The sequence below is a fragment of the Nycticebus coucang genome, chromosome 5 (assembly GCF_027406575.1).
Source record: "Nycticebus coucang isolate mNycCou1 chromosome 5, mNycCou1.pri, whole genome shotgun sequence".
Taxonomy (NCBI): domain Eukaryota; kingdom Metazoa; phylum Chordata; class Mammalia; order Primates; family Lorisidae; genus Nycticebus; species Nycticebus coucang.
In genome coordinates, this window is record NC_069784.1 from 83,504,653 (window position 1) to 83,521,851 (window position 17,199).

The window sequence follows — 17,199 nt, forward strand, 5'->3', positions numbered from 1 at the left end:
CATTCTACCAAGGGCAACATAATGAGACTCTGTCTCCAAACAAACAAACAAACAAATAAAAAACAATTATGCGGGGCTAGGTGCAGTGGCTAGTAATCCTAGCACTCTGGGAGGCCAGGGCAGGTGGATTGCTCCAGACCAAGAGTTGGAGACCCTGTCTCTACTGAAAAGAGACACCTGTAGTCCCAGCTACTTGGGAGGCTGAGGCAAGAGGATCACTGAATCTAAGAGTTTGAGGTTGCTGTGAGCTGTGATGATGCCACAGCATTCTACCCAGGATGACAGAGTGAGACTATCTAAAAAATAAAAATAATTATGCATATAAAAAGAGTGGAAATGTACTAGAATGTTAACAGGGATATTCTCTGGTAGGATTTTGAGTTTTAAATATATTTTCCAAATTTTCTACAATGAACACACTTACATAATCAGAGAAAAAAATTATGGGGGAAGGATGAGAGGAATAAAATATACAAAGAGGTCAATAATAGAATATTTTGTATAGTCTAGCTTTTTGAGATAATGTAAAAAACATTGTAAGATAGAAAAACGTAATTGATGTTGGGGAAATCATTTACATATTTAAAGTATGGGAATGCATTAGATATTTGTTCTAAAGTTCTTCAGGCCCTAAGATACCTTCCAACTCTTGCTCAGCACTGCGAGTGCAAACTTGATAATGCCTCATTCCTAGAGTTGCTTAGCTATGTAATGTTGTCTTCCCTGGTACACAAGCAAAATATCTATTAAAAATAGTTGATAGTGTACTTTGGATGGTTTAAAAATAGTTTCATTAAAAAGCAAATGTTACCTATCAGGAAGATGTTAGATTTGTATAGTTTTGTAGTAAGTTGACTTGTGCGTTCCACGTTTTAAAACTAGGTCAATAACTTTATCTCACTGCTTTTTTTCCTCCTAGCCCTGCCAAGCCCAAGCATGTGGAACTAAATCTTAAACCCCCTAAGAATCTTGACAGTTTGGGAAATGAGCATAATCCATTTAGCCAGCCAGTTCATAAGGGAAACACTGCCACGAAAATCTCCTTATTTGAAAACAAACGGGCAAATAGTAGCCCAAGACACACTGACATTCGAGTCACCAGGAACACTCCTGCTTCTAATAAAACCTATGTTGGGAGGGCGAAACTGAACTTAGCTAAAAAAGCCAAAGAAATGGAGCAACCGGAAAAGAAAGTGACAGTAAACAGTCACCAGAACAGTGTGCTGGTGAGGGAAACCTCTGCAGAAGGCAAAGTGCCTCGCCCTGAAGAAGAGACTCTGCCAGCAGCCCGAGGAAGGCCAGGCGGGCCGACTGCAGAGCCAGCTCTTGGTTCTCAGCCTCACCAAGGTGCTGCCGCAGATGTGCAGACAGATGCCAGCTGCCCTTCAGAACCAGCGGCCACTGCGCTGATTCCTGTGAAGGACCCTCAGCTCTTAAGAGAGGACAACTCAAAGACTGCTGCCAGTGAAAGATGTGTACTTGAAAATATGACTGATACAGCACAGGACATCCCCGCCGCTGTTGATACCAAAGATGCACCTCCAGCAGCTTCACCGCAGGGTCAACTTCCTGACTCCCCGCCCCCAGCCCAGCCGTCTAACGGGCCTTCTCTGTCACTGTCAGCACCCTGTCCCGTGGACGCTCCCCAAAACGCGTGCGTCCACTCTCCCGTAAACGGTTTTCTGTGCACCAATCTGAAAGTGTCAGAAAACCATCGAGGATGTATTTTGCCTCAGGATAAGGAAAACACGCCACTCTCCAAACTGGGAGGGGAAACAAGCCCTCCTTTGTCGGCAGAGCCCAGCCCAGAGACTGTGGGAAACGAGTGTCCATCCAAGGTCCTGGTCCAGGTCAGGTCCTTCGTGCTCCCCGTGGAAAGCACCCAGGACATAAGCTCCCACCTCATCTCCGAGAGCTCTGAAGTTAGAGAAGTGCAGTTGCCAAGTTGTCACAATAATGAACTTGAGGTGGTTTCCGTTGCAAGTTGTGCTCCGCAGCAAGAGGAAGTAGTGGGCAACAGGAGCCCGTCACCCAAACATGCTCATTGCAAAGAGGAACGTGTGGCACAATCTGCCCCAGAAGTCACGCCTTCAGACTCGAAGAGAACTCTGCCTCTTCAGGCTCAGACTCAGGGCCACAAAACACCCCTGACGACCGAATTCAGTCCTCCTGTCACCCCCCACGGTGGAAATCACTTACATACTCTTCAAAGGCCAGGTGGAAGTGTTGTGAATGGCCAGAGTAGCCCTGACAGTCTTTTGAACAATTCTGCTAATAGTGATGACAGTGTGCTTGATTCTTCTTCTGATATGGAAAAATTCACTGAAATTATAAAGAAGATGGACAGTGCCGTTTGTGTGCCCCTGAAGAAAAAGAAGGCCAGGGTGCCCAACTCTCCCGCCCCTCACTTTGCCATGCCTCCAATTCACGAAGACAATTTAGAAAAGGTGTTTGATCCCAACGTGTTTACCTTTGGGTTGGGGAAGAAAGAAAACCAAGGAGAAATGTCACCGGCTTCACATCTGATGCAGAACCTTGACACAAAATCCAAACTGAGACCCAAACGTGCATCCACTGAGCAGAGCATTCTCTTCAAGTCCTTGCACACTAACACCAACGGGAAAAACGAAACTGTCGTGACTCCAGCACCAAATGACAAAGAGAACAGGGACGTCACCAATGGTGGAGTGAAGAGATCCAGGCTAGAAAAAAGCGCACTTTTTTCAAGCTTATTATCTTCTCTACCACAAGACAAAATCTTTGCTCCCTCTGTGACATCAGTCAATACTATGACCACAACTTTCAGCACTTCTCAGAACAGTTCCCTATCTCAGCCTTCAGTGCCACAGCCCATGACTGAGGGTGCCCCGCCCTGTGGTTCAAACAAAGAACAGCCAAATCTTCCACCCAGCAACTCCTTAAAGGTCTTCAATTTTGACTCATCAAGTACATCTCATTCGGGTTTGAAAAGTCCAAGCCACGTGGAGAAATACCTGCAAAAAGAGGAAACCAAGGAAGATCTAGATTCACGGAGCAACCTTCACTTGCCAGAAACTACATTTTCTGAATTTTCAAAACCGAAGAACAACGAAAATATGGAAAAGGCTAATCATATAGAAAGTGTTTTTAAATCAAGCCTGTCCAACTATGGAAACAGTGACACCGACTTTGTGGGTCTTTTCAAATCAAGCCGGTATGACCCGAGCATTTCTTTTTCTGGAATGTCATTATCAGATACAACGGTAAGTACCAACGTGTTATGGTTGGGGTACATGTAAAACAAGGGGGGAGAGCGATGATGAACATGTTATTCATTTAGAAATGGTTATGCTTGTGTACAGTAGTTTTCTATTCATCACAGATTTGAAAACCTACAGTGTCTGTTAGGGTCTGAGAAAAAGGTATTAAGATTCTTCTCTTAAGCCATTTGTAGTCTAGCAGAGAGATTAAGCTACAGATATTTTAAGGTACATGTGAATTTGTACTTTGTATTGTGAAAGGTATAGGTACAGTGATTTGAGAGTTCAGAGACTGACAAGATACTTCTTCTTACCTAGTCTGTATAAAAATGTTCAATACTATACTTAGAATTTTGAAGATTTATGAAGCAGCTTCCTCTATTTGGAAAGGCCCCAGCCAAGGAGACTTTCCTAGGCCCTTTTCTCACTCTGTGAGATTCTAAGTAGCAAATACATGTTTGTCCCATGCAATTGAGTATTTTCTCTTTTGGGGGAAATAATTTAAACAGAGAAATAGTTTTGTGTTGAGACAGAGTCTCACTTTGAGGCCCTGGGTAGAGTGCCATGGAGTCATAGCTCGCTGCAACCTAAACTGGGTTGACGTGATTCTCTTGCCTCATCCTCCCAAGTAGCTGGGACTACAGGTGCCTACCACAGCGCCTGGCTATTTTTAGAGATAGGGTCTTGCTCTAGCTCAGGCTGGTCTTGAACTCCTGAGCTCAATCAGTCCACCTGTCTTGGCCTTCCCAGAGTCCTAGGATTACAAGCGTGAGCCACTGCGCCCAGCCAGAGAAATAATTTTATTTCTGCTAAATTGTGGGGAGTAAAGAATTTTGGTTTACATTGGATCTTTCCTTTAATAATTTTGGTTTTTGCATGTTCTCTTATTTGACTGCCGGAAGTTGTTTTTTTAACTCAGTTTTTGGTGTGAGCCTTTTTGTTACCAAGTTTAATACTCACATTGGAGGACAGTGAAAGAAGAAGGCAGATACCAAGTTTAGAGGTTGACTCTGCCAGGCTGGACACCTGAGTGGAGCTTGTACTCCAGTAACCACCCTGGGAACCAGCCCATCTGACCAGTGCAGACCGTGATCCAGCAGTTTACTTTTAAACGAAATGAAGATACTTTTCACCCTTCCTTGTCTATAACGGGGACTGCCACATGTTTCAATGTGTTGATGGGCCTTTGTTACAATCCTATCATAGAATGTGGTTTTGGAAGCTCTTTTCAAATTACATAGTTGGTTTTTCAGCAGAGGTGCAAACACCCTTTTTCACATGATTTTGTATATCCCAGTGGGCTTCAAAGATTTTGGTCTTAGGACCCTTTTACTTTTTTTTTTTTGTGGTTTTTGGCTGGGGCTGGGTTTGAACCCGCCACCTCCGGCATATGGGACTGGTGCCCTACTCCTTGAGCCACAGGCGCCGCCCAGGACCCTTTTACTTTTAAAAATTATCAAGAATGCCAAAGAGCTTCTATTTAAATGGGATATGCTTATCAGAATTTCCTATACTAGAAATTAACACTGAGAAAATTTTAAAACAGGAGAACACACAAGTGTACATTCCATAAGCCATCAGAGCAACCGTGTCATTGCTGTGACATCGATGGAGCCTGGCGTATCACTGGACACTTGTGAGGGGAGAAGATGGGAAAGGCAGATAACCTCCCCATCTTAAAAAAATAGTTTTGACCTTTCTCATGGACTCCCTGAAAGTATCTTGGGGAACTCCCAGGGGCCTTGGGAGCATATTATTGGCCTCTGGAGAAAATCATTGCTGTGGGGCCAGGTGCAGTTGCTTAGGCCTATAATCCTAGCATTCTGGTAGGCCAAGACATGGATTGCTTGAGCTCAGGAGTTCAAGACCAGCCTGCGCAAGAGCGAGACCCTGTCTCTAAAAAACTAGCTGCGTGTTGTGGGTGCCTGTAGTCCCAGCTATTCGGGAGGTTGAGGCAGGAGGATTGCTTAAACCCAAGAGTTTGAGGTTGCTGTGAGCTATGACAGACACCATGTCACTGTACTGAAGGTGACAAAGGGAGACTCTGTCTTAAAAAAAAAAAAAAAAAGAAGCCATGGCCTCAGTTCATAGCAACCTCAAACTCCTGGGCTCAAGGGATCCTCCTGCCTCAGCCTCCCAGTAGCTGGGACTACAAGCACCCACCATGATACCTGGCTAGTTTTTCTATTTTTAGTAGAGACGGGGTCTCACTTTGCTCAGGCTGGTTTGGACCTCCTGACCTCAAGCAATCATAGAGAAGTTTATAGACAAATTTTAGAGAAAGTGCAGAAAAAAAAAAAAAGAAAAGAAAAAAACCACTGCTGTAAACAAATAAGACTGAATCGGCCTATAGAACTCAGAAATTATGAAATTCTTAAGTATTTCTATCAAGCACAAAATTTCCTCTAGCCTGCTTCCATTTATGATGGCTTTGTTCTTTGTAATTGTTCTTAGTCACTTCTTTCATTTGGCCAACAGTCTGACCGAGCCTGACAACAGATTATAGAGTCTCTCTGTGAAAACCAAGTCAAATGGTATAAAACTGAATCCAATTTTTCAAGGCCTTTTATGATTTAAAAATGTTTTTCTTTTGATTCTGGGATTTGTTGAATTTCATTTTAAATTTTAGACGTTTTCTTCAGTTTACCTGTTTCTGATGTGTATGTGTGAATAAAAGAGTACATGCCATTTGGTTTCTAATAATGCTCTAGTGGAACGTTACGGGCTTGTGAACCTATTACACCATGGTATGAAGCAAGAGGGATCAGATCAAAGGCAGTTCTTACAATAGGCATCCCTGGTCAGCACGGAAAGTAATCCCTATTTTGTAATGTTTTTACACGTATAATTATTATTTTTATTGTGCATTTCTAGTTTTACTGGTCTTGTCAGATGGTCTTGAAAATCATTAAATTTTGGAGCCACATAAAAATGTTTTGTCCATCCAAAAAGGAGGATTAAATATACCATGCGAAATGTACATCATGAAATATACCATAAACACTTTTATTTAGACCAGTAGTTATATGACGTTACTATGAAAAAAACATAGATTCAGGAAGAGTGTGTATATGAATACATAAAGTTGATTCTACTCTTTCTAGATAAGTAATACATTCTATTTTAGTTTATATTTTTTTAATTTTTTTTTCTTTATTTCAAACTTATATGAGGGTACAAAATTTTAGATTACATAGCTCTCACTTCCAGGGTCAAGTTCCAGTTAGTAATATATTCTGATTTCTTTTTATCTGAGATTATACTGAGATTATTTGAATCATAATCTCTTAGATGGGTTTTTAGTATGTGAACTGACATAAAACATAGGTCTGACTTTTGGACCCTGAGTTTTCTACCATTGGTGGAAATATCATAGATGTTTAAATGAGGAGAAATTGAAATGGCAAATTCAGTTAGAGGAGCAGAAAGCACTTGATTTAAAAGTATAAATTCTAAGAGTTTTAACAACTTTAGATTAAGGTGGACATGTTTCATAATTAGTAACTTGCGAGGTTCAATATGATCTAGTTACAGGGTCATAGTGGAGAAAAAACTGTGATGGAAAGATATAATTATTTGCTGTGTTCTTGTTCATCTGATTACAGACCTTTAGAGGAAGTATACAAAATAAACTCAATCCCCGACCTGGAAAGGTAAGGTGATTTTCTGTTTCTAGCCTCCCTTTTATTTTGATCTGCTGGAGTACGACAAAGTGTGCTTAACCCTTTCGTTTTCTTATAGGTAGTGATATATAGTGAACCCGATGTCTCTGAGAAGTGCATTGAAGTTTTCAGTGATATTCAGGATTGCAGTTCCTGGGGCCTCTCTCCACTGATACTCGTGAAAGTTGTAAGAGGATGGTAAGAATGGTATTGTAAGCTCCTGACTTACAGTGTTTGTGTTTTACATTCTCAATTACCTACTGTGTCCTCACCTATTTCAAATTATTGCCTTTAGCGATCGTAAGTGCAGAAAATACTTCTTACAGTAAAATAAGGAATTCATATTTAAAAATAGGCTTTAAATCATGTTTTTGATTGTATGAGTTATATATGTTTATTGGAGAAAAATTGGGAAAGTATAGGAGAGTAAGCTTCTTTTCCCCATACATCCTCTTATAACCTTGCTTTGGACTAGTCATACATCTGAGTCTGTACTTTTGGTTGATGAGGTTTAAATGAGTTTGATAAGAATTGCATTAGCTGTGTTGATAGGCCTGTGATTTTTTTTAAAAAAAATTCTATGAATAAAGACATTTTTAATGAGAGTTCAATGAAGAACTAACCTGAAATTTAATTTACTTTCTAATTTTTCAACAAAAGATAGTTGTGATAAAGAAACTAGTGAAAATACTAATACTTTGACAGTTTCTAAAATTGTTTACCAGCTTAATTTCCTTTTTAATTCTTGAAAATACACACGAAGTTAAAGATAGGGCAACTTAACAAGAAATAACTGATCTGCAGTAATACTTATCTTTGGCATCTGTTTATAAACTTCTTTGAAGTAAAGATGGTAGAGTTCTAATCATTTATGGTTTAAAAAATTACTAAGTTTTTCTTTTGGTTTCCATCTGAATAAATATGCAGATATTTTATTTTATTTATAGATACTTTATTTATCTTTTATTTTATGTATTTATTTATTTTTGAGACACTTGGTAGCCTTTGGTAGAGTGCTGTGGCATCACAGCTCACAGCAACCTCAAACTCTTAGGCTCAAGTTATCCCCTTGCTTCAGCCTCCTGAGTAGCTGGAACTACTGTCGCCTGCCACAACACCCGGCTATTTTTAGAGACAAGGTCTCACTCTGGCTCAGGCTGGTCTTGAACTCATGAGCTCAGGCAATCCATCTGCCTTGGCCTCCCGGAGTGCCAGGATTACAGGCGTGAGCCACTGTGCCTGGCCAGATTTTTAGATACTTTAGTATATTTTTCTGCGTGTTCAACATAGTCATTAGAAAAACAGAGTTTTTTATTCTATAATTTGAAGACTGAGAATTGCAAACAAATTTTGTGTAGCAGTTTTAATAGAACAGTGCTTTTTCCATTTTTTGCATTTTTTGTTGGCTTTTTCTTGAAAGCCTACACATTTATACTATTATACATTGACAGCCTTTGGCTCTTAGTGGAAAGAATATTTTTAAAATGCTTTCCAGTAACATGCTTATAGTCCTTTGTATCAACGTATTCATTGATATGGCTAAGGGAATAGCCCTAAGTGATATGTAAGGGAAAATTCCTCTGAAAGAGATGTTTTCTATACACATAAGCAGAACAAAATCCCCACTACAGTAAACACCCATTTATGTGACATATTATAATCTCCACTAACTGGCAATTCCTTAGGTCATTAGTAGCTGTATAAGATTCACATTGATAACCCACCAGTTCTTGAACCCTATAGTTCTTGAAGATCCTGATACAGTTCTTGAATTATCAGAGGCTTAATTATACCCAGTAAGTTTTAGGGAGATTATGTGCTATTGTAATTGCTGGAGAATTGTCACTAATATATATATAGTGGCAATTAACCAGCATGTTCATGTTTGAGTAATCAAAACTTTTCTCCCCAAGAGTGGCTAATGATTTTGCTGGGCTTCCTTCTTTAGTTGGATTTTGTATGAGAAGCCAAATTTTGAAGGGCACTCTATCCCCTTAGAAGAAGGAGAACTGGAACTCTCTGGTCTCTGGGCTGTAGAAGAAGTTTTGGAAAAGAATGAGGAAGCAGAGTCTGATCGGCCCGTGATGATTGGTTCAATCAGACTTATGGTCCAGGTAAGGTGGTGTTAAGTCTGGACTTCATTTATTCGTTCAGGAAATACTTGATTCTTATGTTAAGGGAAAGTTCAGTTTATGAAATGAATCGGAAAAAGGTTTGGTGCTTTATGGGTATATTTTCTATAATTTAAGCATTTTTGTGCACTTTAAAGAAGTAAAAAGAAACATTGTAGTTGGTTAGATATTTTTTCACAATAAATTCTTAAGTAAATTTCTCATTCCTGGCCTCCTATTCACATCGCCCAGATGTATTTTACTTAGTAACCTGATGTGGATGAGTTCCGTATAAACAGGTTCCTGATGGGGATGAGTTCCGTATAAACAGGTTTCTTTTACTTAGTCTTTTTGGTTGCTGCATGAGTTCTTTGGGTGGTTTATAGGTGTTCTATTTTGGAAAAATAAATAATCCAGAAATAATGTAGTTGTTCAAATTTGGGGTTTCATGTGAGTTTAAAAAATATTATTTGATGGGTGGCGCCTGTGGCTCAGTGAGTAGGGCACCGGCCCCATATGCCGAGGGTGGCGGGTTCAAACCCAGCCCCGGCCAAACTGCAACAACAAAAAAAAAATAGCTGGGCGTTGTGGCGGGTGCCTGTAGTCCCAGCTGCTCAGGAGACTGAGGCAAGAGAATCACGTAAGCCCAAGAGTTAGAGGTTGCTGTGAGCCGTGTGATGCCACGGCACTCTACCGAGGACAGTACAGTGAGACTCTGTCTCTACAAAAAAAAAAAAACACAAAAAATATTATTTGATATATTTGCGGCCACATCATGGATTGGGTAAAATTTATTGGTTTCTTGTTTATTGAGAGGAAGGTGTTAATCAGAATCTTTCTTTGTGGCTCTTGGGATTTGATGATTTGGGATTTACATTTTTTAAAAATGTAATTAATGATGTCTTCCCAGTAGAAAATGAAAAGTTCAAGTTTTGTAAAGATGAGTGTCAAAGTGCAATAAAGAGAAAAAGGCAGGTTCTACTATGAGTAAGAATGAGTTACAGCTTTTGGCAGAGGACAGCACTCCCTATTTCCTAGGTCAACATTTCTGAGTGACTTAGATGATAATTGGTGTTCTAAATGACTTATCTTTTAATTGCTTTAAGTACATAATGTGATAAGCCTAAGTAAGACAGGATGAGCCTTACTTCAAAATGCCCTCATTAGTGGAATATTTTACCTAGAGTTTTCATTTTTTTTTTCTCAAATAATATTGGTAATAAATCAGTGTTTAAAAATGTTGTTTGAATCCCATAGTCCTGATGTGCCCTCTCTTCTTTTTTGAATTTTCAATCCTTTTTCAGCCATATTCTAATCTGCTTGTTTTATAGTTGTAATAATAATATAGATACAATTATTTACTTTTTATCATTTAACACTGTGGTTCCAAATCCTCTTTTCCTCTCTGTACCATTCTCCTGAAGATCACAGTCCATTGGTAACACCTCTTGGACTGCTTTTAAGTATTGTACATTTTGACTTATATCAGTTGGTACCCCATAAGGGCTATGAAATTTCTCAAGGTGATTAATTTGGAAGTAAGAATTAGGATTAGGATTAAGATTTGAAAGTTAAGATTAGGATTTGCACCGGGGGGAGGTATGAGACTCAGGTAGGGTAAGGATGTTGGGGGACATTCAGGAAGGGGGGAGGGAAATGCTATCTCTTACTTCACCTGCGGACTTAATGCAGCAAATGCATTTTCGTGTTACTAGTTTGGGGTTTAGCTAACCCTCATATTCTGTTGAAATGATGTGTTACTTAATACATAAATAGAGACCATTTATTTATTATCTCTTCTTTTAATCAGTCTGAAGGTTGTTTCTACTTTTCTACATTATTTTAAATAATGCTATGTGAACATTTCTGCAAATTTTATAATTTGTTATTTTATGACTTATTCCTTAGATTAAATTTTTATGAATAATGTCATGTTAAATGGTATGGTTTATGGCTTCTGATACGTCAGAAATTATATTTTTTTTACCCATTTGTGTGGTTTCTTGAAAGATGAAATGTAAGTCATAATAATGTATATTCAAGAGGGTCACCTTTTCAGTTCATTACAGTTGCTCCTTTTGGTAATGTATGAAAGAGCCTCACCTGAGTTGACCCAAGTGTTAATATTTCTTCTATACCTCAGTTCACCTAGCCCAGCAACATGGAAGAGGTTCAGTAAATAGGCAACTAAATGCTTCGGCACTCAGCCAGGAGTGGCCTTTTAAAGAGTGGTTGAGGGGCCGTGGATATGTAGGGCATGGAACAGTGATCCAAGTATAGAGATTTGTAAGTCATTTGCCTTTATGACTTAGACCAAATCATCATCGTAGAGAACTGTTTACTCATAGTGGAGGAGAGTTACAACAGAGAACTTACGGACACAAAACAATAGCTGAGGGAGACACTAAGTGTAGCTGTGCTGCACACTAATCTGCATGTAGATAATTATAACAGAGCAAAGGAACCAAAACCCCCAAAGCCAAGTGAGGTGATAAAGAAATTTGTTCCACAAGTCTAGTAAAATACATTTTCTTGGCTATGAGTGTTAACACTGAGATTATCTGACTAAAGCAGTGCCTGCCCCAAAGAGGCATAGTATTAATTCATGGATGGAAACAGGAAAAGGATTCAATGGCAGGGATACCATGCGAAGTGTATTCTTAAAGCTTCTTTTAAATAGTTGCAAGGAAGAATAATGAGCTCACTATAGGGTTGAACATGTGGTAAAATCATTATTACACATGCATATGTATATATATGTCATTTCAGGATTATAGAATTAGTCAAATCGACTTATTCACTGAACCAGACGGGTTGGGAATCCTCAGTTCCTACTTTGATGATACCGAAGAAGTGCAGGGATTTGGTGTAATGCAGAAGACTTGTTCCATTAAAGTCCATCAGGGCACGTAAGTATTTCGTTTCAAATACAATTTTAATGAAGCTCTTCTGTGAGTATAGAAGTAGAAAGAGAGGACTTAAATAGTTCACCTCTGATCTGTTGTCCTGTTAAATAATTATTGGCCAGAAGGTAGATTTATAAGGCACATGAAATGTTTATTCTCTTACACATATGTTACTATGACTCACCTCTCTTATAAATAACCATGATTTATTAGTGGAAGCATAGGAGAAAAATCACATTTTCAGTGTACAGCCTTCCTTATCACAGAGGAGTCTGATTCACTCAGAGCTCAGGAACAGATTCTACCTTCACGGTAACTCAGGGAGGTGATTCAGAGCATGTGCCCTGCTCCTTCAGGTGGGATGGAAGCCAACACACGTGGTGCTTCCTTTACCCTGCTCACACAATGCTGGCCAAAGCCCCTGGGATGCTGGTTTCACAAATCACAGGAAATAGCAGGAATAATTTAAAGGAAACAGGAATGTTTCAGATAGGAGAGAAATCAGGATAGAAAGTACAGACAGCAGTACCAAAAAATGTGGCCTCTGAAGGGCCCATGAAGGACAGAAGCTGAGATGCAGGACAAAAAACAAACAAATACAACACAAAAACGTTTTTATATTTTATTTAAAATCTTCATGTCTTAAGATTTTTTTTGTACTTTTCTAATATGCATAGGGTTTTAGTGCAGTGGTCATGTATATAATATATAATCATATATTCAGAGAATGCGCAACTGTTTTTACTAATGGACTGTGCAGTTTATAAAAAATTTACAATCTCCATAAAGGGATATAGAATATCTGTGGAATTGTCTTGGTGCCCGTAGCTCCTCCAATGTGGCCAGGATGCCGGCCACATTCACCAGGGCTGGCGGGTTCAAACCCAGCCTGGGCCTGCCAAACAACAATAACCACTACAACAAAAAAATAGCTGGGCGCCTGTAGTCCCAGCTACTTGGGAGGCTGAGGCAAGAGAATCGCATAAGTTTGAGGTTGCTGTGAGCTGTGACACCATGGCACTCTACCGAGGGACTCTGTCTCAAAAAAAAACAAAAAGAATATCTCTGGAATGGATGACAAGGCACTTCTTTTTTTTTTTTTGTGGTTTTTGGCCGGGGCTGGGTTTGAACCCGCCACCTCCAGCATATGGGACCAGCGCCCTACTCCTTGAGCCACAGGCGCCGCCCGACAAGGCACTTCTTAATGATGTTGTTTGCAGTCAGTTGACTGCTTAAAGTCTTGGCTTGCTCTTGTTCGTATCTTTGAAATGGTTCATGCAAAAGGCAGACATTGGGTAAATTAGATTAAACAAAGTCTGATTTTTTGGCCCTCAGAAGTCAAGAACTAAAAACTTCTGGGCAACTTCCTAGGGAGTGGGGCAGCTGAGATTTGGCTGAGGGTAGCAGCCCTCCTGGAATAGTTGAAGGCGGTCACGTTCAGCTGGTAAGTAGTTCTGTGGGAGAAGGTGGCAGAGAAAGTAGACATGCTCTCTGTTATTTCATAGGAGGTGCCTGGAAAAACCGGTAGAAATTAGAGAGGTGGATTTTTCACTTGACCTAAGGAAGAATTTTCTAGTGGTTGGAGAGCAGTTAAAATGGAAGTGGGCTGCTCCGTTGGGTAGAGACTTTGCCCTCGTAGCATGGGCAGCAGTAGAGGATAGATAACGGTCATCTAGGCTTTCCTGAGTTACACGGCTCTTCATGACTGTGTTCACTGAGTTATTTACCTTTAACATTTTGAAACATAACATACTGAGGAAAAGGTTCACAGAAGGAAAATGTACACTTTATTTTTTAATTTTTATTATTATTATTTTTTTGCGAGAGTCTCAAGCTGTCGCCCTGGGTAGAGTGCTGTGGTGTCACAGCTCACAGCAACCTCAAACTCTTGGGCTTAAGCAGTTCTCTTGCCGCAGTCTCCCACGTAGCTGGGATGACAGGCGCCTGCCACAGTGCTCGGCTATTTTTGTTGTTGTTGCAGTTGTCATTGTTTTTTAGCTGGCCGGGGCTGGGTTCGAACCCGCCAGCCTTGGTGTATGTGGCCAGTGCCCTACCCACTGAGCTATGGGCGCCACCTAAATGTACACTTTCACAAATAGTGAAGTGAGCACCCTAGTAGGCCACTCAAGCCAGAACTGAGACACTCCCAGAACCCTAGATAAGCCACATCAAGCTCCTTTCCTTTGCCAGTTTCCTCTTTTGGAAAACAACCTCCCTCTCCCCAGATAACTGAGATAATAGCAATAAACTATTTTAAATTGCACATGAACTTTATGGCGACCCTATATTTATTAGGGCAGGTTTTAGGGTATTAAGAGTAATGCTAATTTAAATACCTACTTGAAGTGCAGAATTATTTTCTAAGGGCAATGTACATTTTATTGCTTTTGAAAAAAATTTTAAATGGTACATAATTCTATGTATTTATGGGGTACAATACGATGTTTTGATGTGATCAAATCAGGGTAATTAGCAAATCCATTACCTCAAACTTTATTTCTTTGCAGTGAGAACCTTCAGAATCCTTCTAGCTATTATAAAATGTATATTATTTTTAACTATAGTAACGCTACTGTGTAGTTGACCGCCAGAACTCATTCCTGCGAACTGTGACTTTGTCGCTATTGACCATCCTCTCCCCATCCCTCTCTGCATGCTCTACACCCCCCAGCCTCTGGCAGCCACTCTTATGTTCTCTATGAGATTAACTTTTGTAGTTCCCACGTGTGAGTGAGGACCGGCATTATTTATCTTTCCATCCCTAGCTCATTTCACTTAACATAACTTCCTCCAGGTTCATCCATGTTGTTACAAAGGATTTCATAAAAAGGATTTTATACTTTATGATGGCCGAATAATACTCCGTTGTGTATATATGCTGCATTTTTTTTTGATAACTGGTACCAACATACCACATTTTCTTCTCCATTCATCTGTTGTTGTTGGAAACCTAGACAGATTTCATAGCCTGGCTGTTGTGCTAGTGCTGAAGTAAACCTGGGAGTACAGATACCCCTTTGACATACTGATTTCATCTCTTTAGGTCATATGCCCAGTAGTGGGGTTGCTGGATCATATGTGTAGTTCTATTTAATTTTTTGGGAAATGTCCCTACTGTTTTCTGTAATAGCTTGTCCTAGTTGACATTTTTACCAACAGTGTGTAAAGGTTCTCTTTTCTCCACATCCTCACCAATCCTTGTTATTTTTTGTCTTTTGATAATAGCTTTTCTAACTGGAATAAGGTAAGGGTATCTCATGGCAGTTTTGATTTGCAGTGCCCTGATGATTAGCGATATTGAACATTTTTTCATATATCTGTTGTCCCTTTGCATGCCTTCTTTTGAAACATTTACCGCTTTTAAGTAGTGTACATTTTGAGTTATCCTTGGTACCCCATACACCTTAAAGGGCTATGACATTTCTCAGGGTGATTGACTTGGAAGTAAGAATTAGGAAAGGCTTCTTCTCTGTATACCTCTCTACATATGGTAAAGAATTGGGATTTTAACAAATATAAACCTAAAACAGTGTCTATGAGATGTTCCATTTCAATACATCAATGCATTGATTGGGCATCTGCTATGTGCTGCCTGCTGTGTGTGCGTAAGTGATGTCCCTGTTCTCATGGAACGGTCAGCACAAATACATCTGCCGTGTGTCAGATGGTAAAGACTACAAGAAACATAAATTACAGAGAGGGGCAGGGGCAATGCCGTTCAGATAGGATGGGGACTCAAGGTCTCTGATGACATTTAATAGGGACCTGAGGAAGTGAGAGAGTCTGCTCTGGAGCTAGCTGGGGGAGAAGGGGCAGGGCAGCAACCCGAGGCAGGAAGCACAGCATTTGCAGAAGCCCTGCCAGCCATGTTAGGGCAACAGCTGGAAGCTGAGGCAGCTGCAGCAGCTGAGCGAGGAGGCTGGATGGGAGGAGGCCTCACATCACCTCGTGCCTGTTAGGCCGTGGGGAGGAAGGTTGAGATTTACTCTAAGTGGCACAAGAAATCCTGGAAGAGTTTTGATCTAACTTGTGTTTTAGAAGGATTACTCCAACCTCTAGGGAGAAAGTAGACTCTAAAAAGGCATAGCTGGAAGCAAAGAAACCAGTTAGGAGGCAGTTGCAATCACTCAGTCAAGAGGCGATGGAAGCTTAGACCGCGTGACAGCGGTGGTGGGAAATGGTCAGACAGTGAGGGCCGAACTGGCAGCATTTGGTGACTGATTGTATGTAGGCTGTGAGGTGCTGAGAAACATTCAGGATTTGGAACCCCAATATTTATGAGATGGAGACGACTTGGAGGAACAGGTTGGGAAGGAAGGTGCAATTCAGAAATTCAGTTTTGGACAGATTAAGTCTGAGGTGCCAAGTGCGCATTCCAGTAAGAGGGCAGGAAGGTGACTGGCTACGAGGCTGGCGTTCAAGGAGAGGTAGGACCTACAAATGCAGGCGTCATCAGCATAGAGCAGGTGTTTAAGCCAGGTGCAGGGTGAGGTCCCCAAAGGGACTGAGGGTCATTAGGGAAGAGAAGCCATATATGAGTCTCAAGCACTTTTATATTTAGAGATTTGGGAGTGAAGTATGAATCTAAGCAAAAAAAAAAAAGTCTTAATCTCTTGCTGCCATTAATTTTTTCACATCAGAGCAATCTATACACCTCCTTTTTCTTTTTTCAAAGTGTTGGTGTTAAGTTGAAGAACATCATCCTTAGAAAAGAATAGGCAAGACATCTGCCATAGGATTTTAATCTCAATGCCTGGAGGGTTTCACGGCTCAGGCTTGGGCTATGTCGAAGCTCATTGAGCTACCTTAAATAATGGTGCTTCTTGGCAGATAGTAAGTTGAGATTTGGCTCAGTGGTGGTGGTTACAAACCTGTCATCGCTTATAATTTATGATGGGCTTGCAGGGTGATGGGCATCTTTTTTTCTGGCTGTTCATTTCTGTTGTCATTAGGATAATGAAAAGCTGACTTGGATGTCAATTCAAAGTTTGGACTTACTGAGCTTGGTTGGTGAGCTTAGGGATAAGGCATTGGTGCTTTTATAGATCTAGTAGGACAGTCTTAATGGGTTGAGAAGATTTAACTGAGTACTCAAGGTCATTTTGCTTCTGATGGTGCACCAGACCACTGAACTGGAAAGAGAGGAATCTTTGCCATGGGGGGACCATTCCTAGGTTCCATTTGAAGATTTATTCCAGAACCCATTCACTATAGACAAACTCCTCTACACATACACACAGTGAAGATATTACCTGTCAAATTCTTATTGTGTTTAGTAAAA

General features: G+C 40.4%; 1 protein-coding gene across 1 annotated transcript in view; it reads left to right on the forward strand.

The window, feature by feature from the left end:
* CRYBG1 (crystallin beta-gamma domain containing 1) overlaps positions 1–17,199 on the forward strand; it is a 223,588-nt gene that overhangs the window by 163,573 nt on the left and 42,816 nt on the right. Inside the window, exons 4-8 of the mRNA XM_053590627.1 lie at positions 920–3,242; positions 6,845–6,892; positions 6,981–7,099; positions 8,850–9,015; positions 11,782–11,921. Coding sequence (XP_053446602.1) covers positions 920–3,242; positions 6,845–6,892; positions 6,981–7,099; positions 8,850–9,015; positions 11,782–11,921 — 2,796 coding nt within the window. The remainder of the gene's footprint in view (positions 1–919; positions 3,243–6,844; positions 6,893–6,980; positions 7,100–8,849; positions 9,016–11,781; positions 11,922–17,199) is intronic.